At 43.7% G+C, this 15,255-nt stretch overlaps 1 protein-coding gene across 2 annotated transcripts in view; it reads left to right on the forward strand.

Annotated features, from left to right (window-relative positions):
• The window catches only part of VWC2L (von Willebrand factor C domain containing 2 like), a 125,998-nt gene that overhangs the window by 30,227 nt on the left and 80,516 nt on the right, over positions 1–15,255 (forward strand). For both annotated transcript variants that reach the window (XM_027830473.3, XM_007068306.3), the window contains exon 3: positions 1,060–1,189. In XM_027830473.3, the coding sequence (XP_027686274.1) occupies positions 1,060–1,189 (130 nt within the window). The remainder of the gene's footprint in view (positions 1–1,059; positions 1,190–15,255) is intronic.

The raw sequence follows: 15,255 nt of genomic DNA on the forward strand, positions 1-15,255 counted from the left end.
TTTCTGTATGTGTGTGTGTGTCTGTCTCACCTGCATGCACACACTTGTTGTTTTAGAGACTTGAAACAGTGACTTTTCTATTTTTTAAAATATTTCTTCAACTCCCCATTAAAAGGGAAGGCAAGTGAGATGAAGACAACTCTCTCTACTGCGTTCAAGGCACACCCTTTAGACTGGCAGTCCTAAAATGTAACCAGTTCAGTTGGTTCCCAAGTAACTCATTGACTTCAGTGGTATTACTCAGAGCTTCATCTTGGGCATATGCTTAAATACCTTTTTGAGGGTGGGGCTAAAAATTAAATTATTATTATTATTTATTATTTATATTGTGGTGGTGCTTTGGGGGGCCCAATTGGGGCTCTCTTGTGCTAGGCACTGTGCAAACACAGAACAAAAATACAATCCCTGCCCTATAAGAAAAGCAACAGAAATTCTTCTTGATTCCGAAAAAAGTATCCACTCTTCTAACCCGAGGCTGCAACACAGTGAAGTTTCCAGCTTTTGAGCCAGCTGATCTGGCAGTAACACACTCAGGGCATTAGGTTGGTTTGCGACTGTGAGTTTACACATGACATGAATGTGCATTTGAACATCATGCAGTCCTTCTGCCCCCTTCCCAAGAACAGCCACGGAGCTGAGGTTTACTAGAATTCTGCTCTTATAACTCTTAACACCAGACTTACTCACAAGAAGACAACGGATGAGCAACGGAACACGATCTGTGCCATGCATTCATGTGCCTTCAAACAAAAGCCAAACGTGACTCGCTTTAGACCCGCTGACCTGTTCTGGGTCCTTTTATAATAGAGAGGTAAGTGTGACAATGGACAAGTACAAGCATGGTCCTTAAAAAATATATAATTCTGAGCATTCTCTTTAGCACTTTTAAAAATATTTCAGAGTTTACTATTTTGTCCTACAGGCTAATTTGTGTTGCACATGATGAATGAATGCAGTGAAGTCATATTAAACGCAGATGTTTTGTCTTATGGCAACATATAAATGTTACAAATGTTTGAGCTGCAGGAGGAAATGGGCTAATTTTAGATTTGTTCCTAGCCCTCTCCATGTGAATGGTGTCGTTGTGAGCCCAGCAATGAAGTTCACTGTCTTGTAGCAGACTGCGCAGTTCCTGAATGTGTCAACCCAGTCTATGAACCAGAACAGTGTTGTCCTGTCTGCAAAAATGGTAAGAATGCACTGTATTAGCTTTAAAGAAGAGATAACAGCAAAATTCTATAAAGATTTTTTGATTACCTACACGCAGCCCAGAAACTACTTTGCCTGGCAAAGGTCGATGTTTGTTCCTTCTCATTGTGTGTGTGCTTTCGTTATCAACTTCCATCAATGCAACTCAAGGACACTCTTACTCACATGAGTCATCTCAATGGGATTGTTCACCCGAGCAAGGATGTGTCCTAAAACTAGTGAGGATCAATCAAGGTGAGAATTTCAGCTCTCCAAGGGCCAATTCCTGCTTACCTTGCTCCCACACTTAGTCCCACTTGAAGTCAGTTGGACTATTTACATGAGTAAGGGGAGCGGCATTTGGCTCTAGATTGAGATGACAGGGGTCAACATTTGTCTAAGGTCAATAGGCTGCTCTTGCTCTCATTGAAGTCAGTAGCAAAGCTCCCATTGGTTTTGGTGAAAGCGGGGTTGGGCCCTCGATGATTTAAGTTATTATTTGCCACTGGTCAGCGTTTTTGGTGCAAGCATTTATTTTCCATTGACAGATACCCAGTGCACTACTTGTGCCATAATATCACCATAACAACAGCACACAAAGCGGGGAGCCTGTGTCAGGATACAAAGCATCTTTAACCACTGCGGTAACATGACTGTCATTATGACTTCATTCAGTGAGTTATGCCTATGGGCATTTTTAGGGTGTCATTACACCGTCTAGTCAGAATCAGCCACTCAGATCCTTGTTTTGTAAAGCCCACTTTGTAGCTGTATGCGTTCACTGGAGAATGGAAGGGAACGGAGCCTTAACCTTAGGCTAACTGTAATTCAGGTCCTTTCTATGGTATTATTTGTCTCCATTCGTTTCTGCTGGTACTTACCTAAATGGCATCTACAGTGGCACTCAATCTATCCTTGCCACATCTCACCCCTTGAGACATTCTCTTTAGTCATGCATTGGGATAAATTCAGAGGTGAGTCTAAGCAGGTGTAACTTACACTTTCTTCCAGCCCACTTCACATGTGAGTTACACCAGCTTATACTCAGTAAGATCATAGGCTCAGTAATACTCTCAAACTCCCTGCTGTTCATGTCCATGTCTTCTTATCAATGTGTAACTTCCACTCCCTACACATCTCTAGCGTTGTCTGAAATGTTTTCATTGTGGCTTTTGGTCAAAAATGAAAATGTTTGCACAAAAACGTCAATGTCAATAAAATGTTCTAGTCTTTTGACACCTCCCCCTCTAACCAACCCCCCTCCCCGCCGAAACTAAAAACAAAATATTTTCAGTAAAATGTTTGGTAGATTTTTGGTAGATTTTTTTTCACCAAAAACTGAAAAATGTTACCAGAAATGGAATTTGGAAATGCAAAACTTTTTACCAAAACCCATTTTTTGACCTTGGGCAAATCACTTCATCTCCCTATGCTTCAGCTTCCCACTGTGTGGAATGGGGATAATGATCCTGACCTCCTTTGCAAAGTACGTTGAGATCTACTGATGAAAAGTGCTTTGTTAGAGCTAGGTATGATTATTATACTCACCCCCAAGCCATTTAAAATCAAGAGCCCAGGTCTGTTAAAGACGGTGGGTTTCTGAGGCAAGGGAGGATGGTGGGGAAGAAATATGGGAGATTAAGGCTCACCAGTTATCTGTCTGTCCATGTCACCTCTTTGTTATTATAGGAAACATGATGAGCATTCCTGTTTGGCATTATTGTTTCTACTGGCATCTTGATAGATGACCTCTCATCTTGGGGGACTGTATCCTGGGACCCAGGGACTGAAAATGTTTGGGGATTGGGATGGATAATCAGCTGAACACGAGCTCCCTGTGCAATGTTGTGGCCAAAAGGGCTAATGTAATCCTTGGATGCATAAACAGGGGAATCTCAAGTATGAGCAGAGAACTTATTTTACCTCTGTATTTGGCACTGGAGTGATGGCTGCTGGAATCCTGTGTCCAGTTCTGGTGCCCACCATTCAAGACAGATGTTGATAAATTGGGGAGGGTTCTGAGAAAGGCCATGAGAATAATTAAAGGATTAGAAAACATGCCTTACAGTGACTGACTCTAGGAGCTCAATCTATTTAGCTTAACAAAACGGTTCAAGGGTGACATGATTTCAGTCCATAACTACCTACATGCGGAATAAATATTTAATAGTGGGCTCTTCAGTCTAGCAGAGAAAGGTGTAACATGTAATTAACCATGGAAACAGTTTACCAAGGGTCAAGGTGGATTCTCCATCGCTAACTGTTTTTAAATCAAGACTGGATGTTTTTCTAAGAGATCTGCTCTAGGAATAATTTTGGGGAAGTTCTATGATCTGTAATCTACAGGAGGTCAGGTTAGTGGTCCCTTCTGACCTTGGAATCTATGACTCTGTGAAATCCTTGGTACCTTGATTGCAAAAGCATAGAAAGATATCGAATGGGTCACCTCACCCTCCGAAGCCCTCTGACATATGCTAGAAGGAGGTTTTGCATCACTTTCCAGAAGAAGCCAGCTACCCATGTTCAGACCAAGCTTTTATTTGTGAAAACTCCACTGCACACAGTCAATTAAAGATAAGTTTCACAAATACGCTCATGGATCATTCTGTTTGACAATCTCACTTAACAGAGTGATACAATTTTTTCCCCCACCCTACAGCTTTTGTTTTCCATTAAAGAAAACTATTTCAGTGGAAAGATATGTTGTGATCAAAAGATTTCGGCTCAGTCTTAATGCTTGTCTGGTTATTGTTCTATCGAGGCAAATGAAGGAGATTTGGGGATATGATTAAATCTGCAGAGCAGTGTGCAATGCACATTCTCATTTGGAAAGGTATTCCTTATGAATTTAGCTCGAAAGGCCATTATTGTTGGTTAAGATAGAGCCCCATGTCCTTTGCTGTGCTTTCTTTTGTAAGCAGTGTAGCTTGCTTGTATGGGTAACTGTTGCTGTCATTAACTGGAGAATAATTTCCTTTTGATACATTGAGAATGATTTTCATGCCTGTCTTAATTATGTGTTGCCAAGGGCAGAAGCGCTGTGCAGAAGGAAGGTTAATGCAGAAATGTGTTGACTCTACCCTACCTGACCTGAAGATTCATATGCAGCCAATATCAATTCCTTTCCCCTGCATCCTGAACAAGCGGGTCTGGAGATTTACTCCTAATTGTCAAAAGAAATAGAACTGTTATCCTGTGCTTTGAAAAATTCAGTGGAGTGACTGCAAAGCTTGTTATATCAGGCAGCTTAATTGAGTTGCACATACAGTAGGCAGAGTTCATTGCAAGGCTAAAATTTGGGAGGAAACATTTCTTCTTTCATGTCCCATTGTCCAAATTGTCACAGTACCTTTTAAGGGTGATGGCTCCAGGTACAGGGTTTTTGACTAATGATGGAAGGTTACTGGATTTCAAGTTCTCCAGGAGTGACAGAATACAAAATTATTGCCCCAAGTTGTTCTTTATGGTCATTTTGACTTTTCCAGATAAAAGTCTGTCAACTATTGTGAACTTTTGTCTCCACATGATCTTAAACTTGCCTGTTATTATTTAAATCAAGCTCGCGACCGCCCTGGTCTGTGATGTCCCTCCTGCCCCGTGGGCTTTACTTTATCTCAACAAGAAAACTATCCGCTCATGTCACACTGAAGCAAGAGCAGCAGCCTATATAAGCAAATTCCCACTAAGATGTCCCCTGAGCTTTTTCGCCTAGGTCTTTCTGCACATGAGAGTGTGTTGTTATTTCTCATCTTGTATCTTGTCACGTGCTCTTGGACCCTTCAATCTCCAACATCCAGCATGAGATGCTACCCACCTTTTTCACCACTACTTGTTGCTAATTATGGGTCAGAATTGCAGCTAGTGTCATTCAGGAGACACACCCTTGGATACGACTGAGCATCCGGCCAATTGTCTCCCAATCAGCCCGTCGTACTGTGAAATTGGTCTGTCCCCTTGTTTGCTTCTTGTCACCTAACACAACTTCCATTGTTACTCTCACCAAAGGCCTGTCTTGAAGTTGGCGAGTGGTGCTTGGATTTGTGAGTGAGGGACCCAGTCTCAGAGCCAGAGCTCATTATCAGTGGATGGACATACTTTAAAGCTGTTTCCTAAAGGTAATTGGGAGGTTGCTCTTTATGATGCCTTGAATCCTCTTGAATACACTCTGGCACAGAGTGCATTCGTTTTTTTCTTTTTTTAAGTTTATGATCTTCCAATTCTTTTAATCTGATTTAAGCTGCTGTCCAAGTTAAATGGGTTCTTATCGCCTTTGGATCGTGGGGAAAAATGTACAAGATGAGAGAAACTTCCCCATGCACCGGATTGTTTGCCTAGGACCAAGTCCTTAGGACTTGAGGATTTGGCTCTTACGTTTTAAAGTTAAACAAGGAGAACAGCTCGGCTATAGACCATAGTCCTCTGGGCAGACAAGATAGGTTGTTTTTTTCCTGTGCTGTTCTGAGTTAGCTACAGTGTGATCTTTACCTACTGCTCTAAATTGGCTCTGCTTGATATAGTTCCATGTCAGGTTTGCATCCCACTTCCCATTCACTGCTCTGCTAAAGAAAAATCCAGATGCATTTTAAAATTAAAAGAATCTAGACTGGTTTGGGAAGTGTAGTTGTGAGTGAAAACAAGGAAAGGGCAAAATAAGATTATGCAGTAAATTCCCAGAGGTCTCTATTCTCATGAATTATGGGCACTATTTAAAAATTCTTTCCCAAAATAATGTTGACATTAGCAAGAATTCATCACTGGGGCTTTTGTGGCATGCCTATGTCACAGAAATTAATTTAAAAATCCAATAAACGCAGCCCTAGACTAGTTAACATTTTTCTTCACTAAAGTGTGAAATTCTTTTCAGAGCAAAAGCTTTCTCACCCACTTACATGCACATTAATGCAGTTGCTAAAATATTAGACTATGCCCTGGCATTTTCATTTTCAGGAGGGATGAGCAAAATAAGCCTTATACGTTTCTGATTTGGGCTCTGGCTTTCACTTTAATTTAATTTTTGTTGCCACTAACCCTCAAGAAGATAATTAGTTGCACACAACAAAACAGATGAAACCTAACACATCTACAATGAAATACTTTCTAGCAACTGTACTTATTCACTAGCTGCATAGACTACGGGTGAGATTCATGGTGAAATACTGGATAGGAGAAAGATGTTTCATAGGCAGTCTGTCACCTGCGTCTGTAATTAAAGTTTTAAATTATCACAGTTGATACAGATTTTAAAATAAAAAGTCTGATCCTTTCCTCTGTACGAGGAAGAGTCCCATTGATTTCAGCTGGAGTTTTACCTGGGCAAAGAGGCCAGGATCCGGCACAGTTATTATGTACATTTATTTTAATAGGCTATAAATATTAAAAATTTCCTCATCTTTGAGGGCATGGGCACAAATGAATGTAAATAACAATTTATTTCTTGCATAGAAATCCACATTTCACCTAAGCTTCTTTCTTAATTTACTTAGAATATAATCTCATTACTCATTATTTTGGAGTTTGAGTTAATTTATCATAGAACCATAGAAGATTAGGGTTGGAAGAGACCTCAGGAGGTCATCTAATCCAACACCCTGCTCAAAGCAGGACCAACCCCAACTAAATCATCCCAGCCAGGGGCTTTGTCAAGCCTGACCTTAAAAACCTCTAAGGAAGGAGATTCCACCACCTCCCTAGGTAACCCATCCCAGTGCTTCACCACCCTCCTAGTGAAATAGTTTTTCCTAATATCATCTGCCGCCACTGAAAACAGCCTAGGTCCATCCTCTTTGGAACCCCCCTTCAGGTAGTTGAAGGCTGCTATCAAAAGCCCCCTCACTCTTCTCTTCTGCAGACTAAATAAGCCCAGTTCCCTCAGCCTCTCCTCATAAATCATGTGCCCCAGCCCCCTAATCATTTTTGTTGCCCTGTGCTGGACTGTCTCCAATTTGTCCACATCCTTTCTGTAGTGGGGGGGGCCAAAACTGGACAAAATACTCAGATGTGGCCTCACCAGTGCTGAATAGAGGGAAATAATCACTTCCCTCAATCTGCTGGCAATACTCCTACTAATGCAACCCAATATGCAGTTAGACTTCTTGGCAACAAGGGCACACAGCTGACTCATATCCAGCTTCTCATCCACTGTAATCCCCAGGTCCTTTTCTGCAGAACTGCTGCTTAACCAGTCGGCCCCCAGCCTGTAGCAGTGCATGGGATTCTTCCGTCCTTAAGTGCAGGACTCTGCACTTGTCCTTGTAGAACCTCATCAGATTTCTTTTGGCCCAATCCTCTATTTTGTCTAGGTCACTCTGGACCCTATCCCTACCCTCCATCGTATCTAACTCTCCCCCCAGCTTAGTGTCATCTTCAAACTTGCTGAGAGTGCAATCCATCCTATCATCCAGACCATTAATGAAGATGTTGAACTAAACCAGGCCCAGGACCAGTGGTCACTCTAATTTTTGACATCTATGTGCGGAATGTATTTTGTTATGTGCACCAATATGGAGGTGATGTGTGACACATAACATTCATATTGGTGCACATAACAAAATGCATGTAGTGGGGTGGAGCCAAGGGGTTCGGAGTGTGGGAGAGGGCTCAGAGCTGGGGCAGAGGGTTGGGGTGTGAGGCTGAAGGGTTTTGGGTGCAGGCTGCCCGGACTGCAGTGGGGAGAGAGGACTCCGCCCAGCCCTCTCTCACTGCAGCAGCTTGGGGCTGGGGGAGAGGCGCCTCTCCCTGGCAGCAGCAAGTCTGGGTCCTGTGCCTGTAACCACTAGTCTGTTGCTGCAGGGCTTGGAAGGTTGGGAAGATGTTATTTCCCATGGTAGAAGCCTGCACATGATTTATTTTAATTTGGGGAAGATGGTGTGCCTACAGCGACCACACGATCATGACAAGTTGGAGGTCTGTGGCCCAGTGGCAGGGAAAGTCCGAGACAACTGGAGATCTCTGCTTGCTGCAGTCTTCACCCACTTTCACAGCTGTTGAGATCCGAGGACCTCTTTTGCCTGATCTACCATTGAGGACTTGGGGGATTGGACGGAGCTTTGCCTGGGACCTCCCCTCAGACCTGTTCGCCTTGGGAGACCCTACCAGGAACATGAAGCTCCTGACAACTTAGCTCTGAGGATCATTGGAACACACATGCCCCTTCATCACAACAAGGTGACAGCCCCCAAAGAGGTGAACTGAATTAATGTACATTAGGAATAGATACCTTTGGAAATTAGGTTGCTTTAGAGTTCAGCATACAATTTCTGGGGTAAAGGAAGCAAAATAGCATTCGGAGGTCTGGTGGAAGATCACACCTCTTACAGAACTATTATTAGCCCTTTTTCTTCTTCTTAACCCCTTTCTTCTAGCATAAACATCTTGAAGACGCTAAATATTTGGTCAGGTTATGGGCACACAGAAAGAGATGCCATTTAAAAGGCTAGGTAGTAGGTGGCAAATTAATTTTTCACTGGGGCTGTGGCAAGACTAAAGGGAACAGATAGAGAATGTCCTTTACTTATTGGTATCCCCTGACTCCTCTATGGTGTTTGAGTCCAAGGTGCTACCTGGGATGGTATAATCTTCAGTCACTCTGGAAGCACATTTGCATACACTTAAAGCCATAGAAGAAAACAACCATTTATGTATATGGCAGCCATAACTATTGTTAGCAATGAATGGGTAAAACCCAGAAGAAAGACTGGGCCAGATCTTCATCTGGTGTGAATTGCAGTCAATGGAGCCGCTTTAATTTACAACAGCTAAGGATTTGACCTATTGATCCGCTTTAACCAAAAGTGTGTGGATTAGTGTGGTAGGCAAAGAACTGATCCAGAAAAGAGAGACTGAGTATCTGGGAAATCTGCAGTATATGCTAGGATTCCTTGCTGTGATAAGAAACACAGGTTGAGAAAAGCCCATGGGACAACTTTGTTGAAACTTTGTGTAAAAACTTGGGAATCACTGTTAATCCTTTACGCTGAGAAGAGTCTTCAGATTCCACCATCTCCCTATCTCCAGGGCAGTACTTCTGGACCACGTACATCAAGATCAGGTTGGGAGCATAGGTACACTGACAGAACCGGAGCAGTTCAGAAGGTACCACAATGAAAGCAGGCATGTCGTTATTATTCCCGGGGCAATCAAATCATCACAGTAATTTAGAAGAGTATGAATGAATTTTGTATCCAATTATGCTACTGCAAACCATTTGGCTGCCTTAGAGACCTAGGACAGATCCTCAACTGGTGTAAATCAGTGCAGCCCCATTGAAGCTAATGGACCTACACTGATTTACACTAGCTAAGGATCTGGCCATTGAATCTAATGTCTATGACTGAGAAGCAAACTATGAAAGATGTTCTACTGGTCAAGCTTTCTGAAAGAATTACAGAAGGGTTCACTTTGCTCCTCCACAGGGTTTGGATTATTAGTCATAGCTGTATGAAAAGAGCTGCCGAGGCTGGTTTCATGTATTTCTAATTTAATGAATGTTTAATGCCTCTCATTGGTGCCTACTTATATGTAGAACAGAGAACGTGTAAAAGGGATTGACATGTCAAATAATTGATGTCTGAGGTGCTCCCTTTACATGAAATAGGGAGTTTCTAGCACAAAGAGAATAGAATAAAAATATGAATTAAAGATTAGAGCTAAGTGAGTTTGGGAGAAATTAGAATGAAAAACGCACTCAGAAGTTTTCTCTCCATGTTTCCCCTGCCCCCAACCTTCCATCCACTCTGACTCCCTGGTGCAGTCACTAATTTCAGACCTGGGGCCTTTGTCCTGTTCTCGCTCGTCCACCCACACACCATTTAGAATTAGATCATTCCAGTAATCTTGTTCTGGACATTATCATATGTTTAAGCAGCATCCTTGGTTCTTAAGCTTGCAGAACTCCCACTGGCTTGGTTAGTGGGATTTGAAACATGTTTTTAAGGTGCGTCTTTCATCCCAAACCCTGACATGCTCACAGAGAAAGAGCATAGTCTCCCAGGCAGAGCAGAAAGCTTGTGAGCTTTGTGGAACTGGTTTGCCAGAGGGACCTGCAATTTCTAACAGCACTTGTTCCTGCCCTGGGAAAAGATTGGCAAGTAAGTTGTGGAGGTGATGCTCCTTTGCTGCAGCTGAATGAATGTGGTTAACTTTGTGCTATGTATATGTGCAAGTGACAATTTTCCTCTTAATTTTTTTCTTTCCATCGGCTCTTAATATGCCAAGCGATTTGCACTTTTTGCTGCAGGAATTTAATTAAGTGAAAGAGAGGCCTCCTCAGCATTCCGTTCCAAAAATGACACCTTGACACCGATCAGTTATTGCAGCCCTGAGAGGCTGAAAACATGAAAATAAAGCACACAACGAAATTGGGGTGGGAAAGAGAGACAGTTCCAGCATGGCAACACGGGGAATTCCACACCATTGTTGCTCGAAGGCATGCCAGTTGCAATTCCTCATCGTCATCGACTTCGTGCTAGAGCGTTGGCCCAACCCCTCGCCCTTTTGGTTAGTTCCCATCATCCTCCACTCCCTGTGGGTGTTTTCATCCGCTCTGTTCTCCAATAAGTGGTCGGTGTCAAGGTGTCGTTTTTGGAACAGAATGCTGAGGTGCCTCTCTTTCACATAATTGAGTTCCTGCAGCAAAAAGTGCAATCAGATTGGCACACCGAGGGCTGATTTAAAAAAAAAAAAAAATCAGAGGAAAACCTTTTACAAGGTTGTAGTGAATTCCTCCACACTTGTGCTAAGCAAAGCTGGGCAAGATTCAGATCTTGCCTGGGCTTGGTCATCCTAATGTGCGTATAAAAACATCAGAAGAGGGGAATGTTTTTTTCATTTGGGCTTCCCATGGAGGAGTGTACAGTTCCCCAGGAGCCTGCAGACTTTTCCTGCAGGCCTCACCAAGTCCTTGCTTGGGAAAAGCTCTCACTGAAGTCATAGGGAATGGTAACTTTTATTATGATATGACCATGGTAGGCTGGTGTATTGAGGACTGTGTTGGAATTGCAAGCTATCACTTTAAGAGCGTGAGTTGTGTGTGGCGGGGCGAGGGGGATTGCTGGTCCAGTTTGCAGGCTAGGGGGCTCTGTAGGGAAGCCAGCAGTTCGAGGTCTCAGCAGTCAGTCAGCAGCTAGCCAACGGAGAGTAAGGCAAGGTGAGTTTTAACTCTTTGTTTTAGGATGCAGCCTGCTTTGGTTCTCTCTGATTATAGCTACGCTGCAGCTAGGAGTGTGCTTTCTATCTAACTAGCCCAATGCTGCGAGATGTCAGGCCTCCTCCTCTTCCATTACACCTGGTGGGAGCTGAGGGTGCTTGCAGGATTGGGCATCTTGCAGGTTTGGAGCCTCAGAATCTATCTGGGGAAAGAGTTTTTATTATGCGCCACGGCAACTGTGCCTTTAATTACATCTTGCCCAATTAAAACACATGAAAAATGACAGGAGATGTAAGTTTCAGAATTCCTGTTTAATATTGCCTCTGTATTTCTGAATCTCATTAGCCAAAGTCACGGCATTTACCAGGTTTCTAGTTTCTCACTTGTGATGCAGAATAAAGCAATGACCCTCGTTCCCCCTCTCATCTCTTAGCATAAAAAAAAAAAGACTCAGAAACTGGGAGCAAGCAATCCCCCTGATTGATTCCTCATTCTGTAGCCGAGCAGAGTGGAGCAAATCTATTGCAGTCAATTTGCAGTGTTTCAGTTCAGGAGGAACACAATGGATCTTTTAAATCAATGGGTTTGATTATACAGATTCTTACCCTGCAAGCCCTGGCTGCTAGTTCTCAGAGGGCCCAATCCTGCAAAATCAGACTCTCACGGGTAGCCGTTCAGCATTGGAGCAGCCTCTTTGAAGTCGATGGGACCCTCCCAGGAGTAAGGATTGCTGGCAGGAGTAAGGTCTGCAGGATCTGATGCCTCATTGTTAATCCCCAGTAAGTGAGAAATAGAATGCATGCTGATAGTGGGGCAAATTACCAAGTTCAGTACAGCATAGTAATTGCAGATATACTCGCTGGGTTACAGATCAGGTCATCAGATGCCAAAAATTAATGAAAGAATTTAGTTTGCCTTTATTTGACACGCTGCCGTTGATTTGCACAGGGCTCTTGTGCCCTGATAACACTGCAAGCGAAGGTTCGACAGAGAATTTTTGGTTACTTTTCAAGCGGTGTCACACAAACAAGAAATGCATTACAGGAAATGATGAGCAGTAATTATAAAGGAGGAGGAAAAACTGTGATTAAAACCAGAAACCTATCGGTTATACTGGCAATTACTTTTATTCACTACACGCAGCACAGAAGCCACCTTTTTCAACTGTGTTTTTTCTGAGCTGGTGTATACTAGCATAGCTCCATTCCCTCCAGTGCAAATACACCCGTTTACACCACCTGAGGACCCAGCCCTGTGTCCGATTTTATAATAGCTTTGAAATTAAATAGTAAAAGCTGAATTTCCAGGGCCAGGTCCTCAGCTGGTGGAAATCGGCATAGTCAGCCAATTGATATCAGCTGCAGAGTGGGTCCCTAGTGGTTAGCTCCCCTACCATTCAGGATAGCTGGGACCAAGAGGCTGCCTCTCCAGACCAGAGGAACGCTGTGTTGATTAATACACTGAAAGGCTGCAAGACAGAATTTCAGCATGACGCCCAAAGGCTTTTCCCTTTATGCTGTGCAGAAGCCAGATCCACTGCAGGGGAAAAAATAAGCTGTTCTTTTTTTCCTGCTGGAGCTGTATGACATGTCCAGTCCTAATACCACCAGCGAATAGCAGGGGGAGGTGAAGCAGTAGCCCTGCGTGGTGGAGATAAGAAAGGATAAGACAGGTGGGAAAATGGGAATACCCTACCATTTCATGACCTACATAATGCAGCGCCCGATGGCGTCAATAGAAATTGCATTTTGATGTCAAAAGCTCTTGGTTTTGCAACGCATTCTGGAGAGGGAATTCACAGGAGTCTGGAAATGCAACCTTATAACAGCAAACCTCAATTCACTGATTTTGGTTTAAAGTGCGATGGCTATTTAGCAGGGACCTATGTATTCTCTGCTTTACCAGTATCTCCACTATACCTTGGTTTGCCTTGAGGTGCACTGGACTTCTAGAAATAAGCGACTACATCAGTTCTCACCCCTGGCTTTTTCTTTATATTTGTTAAGGCAGCCTATACCTACTTAACAGAGTAACAAACCAGCTCTTTGGGGCCGGGACTGTCTCTTTTTTTGTATGTGCATGTACAGTGCCTAGCACAGGGGCCTGATCCCTGACTGGAACCTCTAGATGCTACTGCAATACAAATAATGGGCATCTAACTCACCCTAGATGCCACTCAGAACTTCACAGTGGCAGCAGGGATGCAACTCAGAGCATCCTGTTTTGAAAGCCCAGGACCTTACTATCTGAGTGACAGGGGATGCTGCTTAGGCCTGGTCTACACTAGACGCGATAAATTGACCCCCCTGCTGGATCGATCGCTGCCCGCCGATCCGGTGGGTAGTATAGACGTACCCTTAGACTAATAAGACCTGTTGCAAACAGAGAAGCAGCTCTAATGCCATCCAATAGAGGGCAGTGGTACAGCCACATAGGTACTTGCTGTAGGGCCTGGTTTCTCAACCTGCGGGTCCCAAACAGCTCCAGAGGGGTTGCAATCTAACCTCCCGTTCTTTAAGGCTAGATGAGGGGGGGCTGCCTGAAATGATGGGCAAGGAGTCCAGCAACATTTCTCTGCTGTGACCTGGTGTCACGGTGTGGAAAAGGTTGAGTCCCACCGCTCTAGTGCAAGAGCGTCTTCACAACAGAGCAACGACCTTTTAAAACCAGGCGGTGCCTCTTTAGGGATCTGCATGCTGAATATTAACCAGATCCCTGAAGTTCCCAATGACAGATGGTGCTGCCCCAGCCCAGCGGTTCTCTGTTGCGCACAGTAGCAGGTTTCTGAATGCATGTAGGCCCTGTTATTTGCACTTAGTGTGATCTCAGAAATGTTGCCGGCTCCTTTCCCTTCTACCCCAGCGCCAGGCTCACATTTGATCAAACAAAAGCTCCGCTTCTAAATTCAGGTTAAATAAATCATCAGTGTGTTGTGAAGCCAAAAATGAGATTGCAGGAGACGGCCGGTAATTGGAAGCACTAACAGTAACCAGGCTTGGCAGGTCCAAGTGTGATGCTATTCGACTTCCAGATATGCAACAGCAGACTGGATCAGACATTGCATTCAGCAAACAGGCAGTCGTCTCTCAGCCTCCAAATTGCCTTTTTTAAAGCAGTAGCGCTTGAAGGCATTGCACCTTTTGCATGGAGGATGCTGAAGTTTAGAGTAATAGTGATGCACTGCAGCCTAATTCTCATTTACATTAATGGTCACTTGGTACTGCTCCGGCAGCATAAAGGGGACTGAGCACAAATGAGAATCAGGCCCACTGTATATTTTCAAGGACAGCTCCTTAGGTTTGAGCCCTGGCTAAATGTGTTCCTATATAACCATGGGCCAGATCCTCAGGTGGTGTAAATCAGTGTGTCTCTGCTGGCACACTGGCTTCCACTGTTTAAGGCTGTGTGGATTGTCGTGGGACATAGTTGCTGAGCGGCACAGTTACACAGGAGAGTTTACAGCAAACCGGCAGTAGGTGAATGTGCTGATTTGACTGCAGCTTTGTATTTTTTAGCCAACGATTGTTTTAATTGGGGAAGGTGACACTGGGGAATACATGGCAAAGTTAGACTAGCACCGTATTGATCTACTGCAGTGTTTCTCAGCTGCTGGGTTTCAACCCGCAAAGGGGTCACGAAAGGCTATTGGGGAGGGATCGCGATATTCTAATATTCAAATTCCAAAGCAAAGAAAAGAAAGTATCCAGCACCTCTTTGGGGGTGGCCAAAGCCTTCAAAGTTTGTGAGGTCAACTATGTTAGTAACTGCACTAGTAGCTCCGGCCCTTTCATGTGCATGGAGGCAATTGTCTCTGACTAGCTCGCTCCATGACCCCCTGCACGCCCTTACCCATCAAGGTCAAGTATTCTGTGTCAACCTCTTGAAACACTTAGTGTACATCTACATTGCAATAAAAGACCTGT

This window comes from Chelonia mydas, chromosome 11 (assembly GCF_015237465.2).
Source record: "Chelonia mydas isolate rCheMyd1 chromosome 11, rCheMyd1.pri.v2, whole genome shotgun sequence".
In the NCBI taxonomy this organism is placed as follows: Eukaryota; Metazoa; Chordata; order Testudines; family Cheloniidae; genus Chelonia; species Chelonia mydas.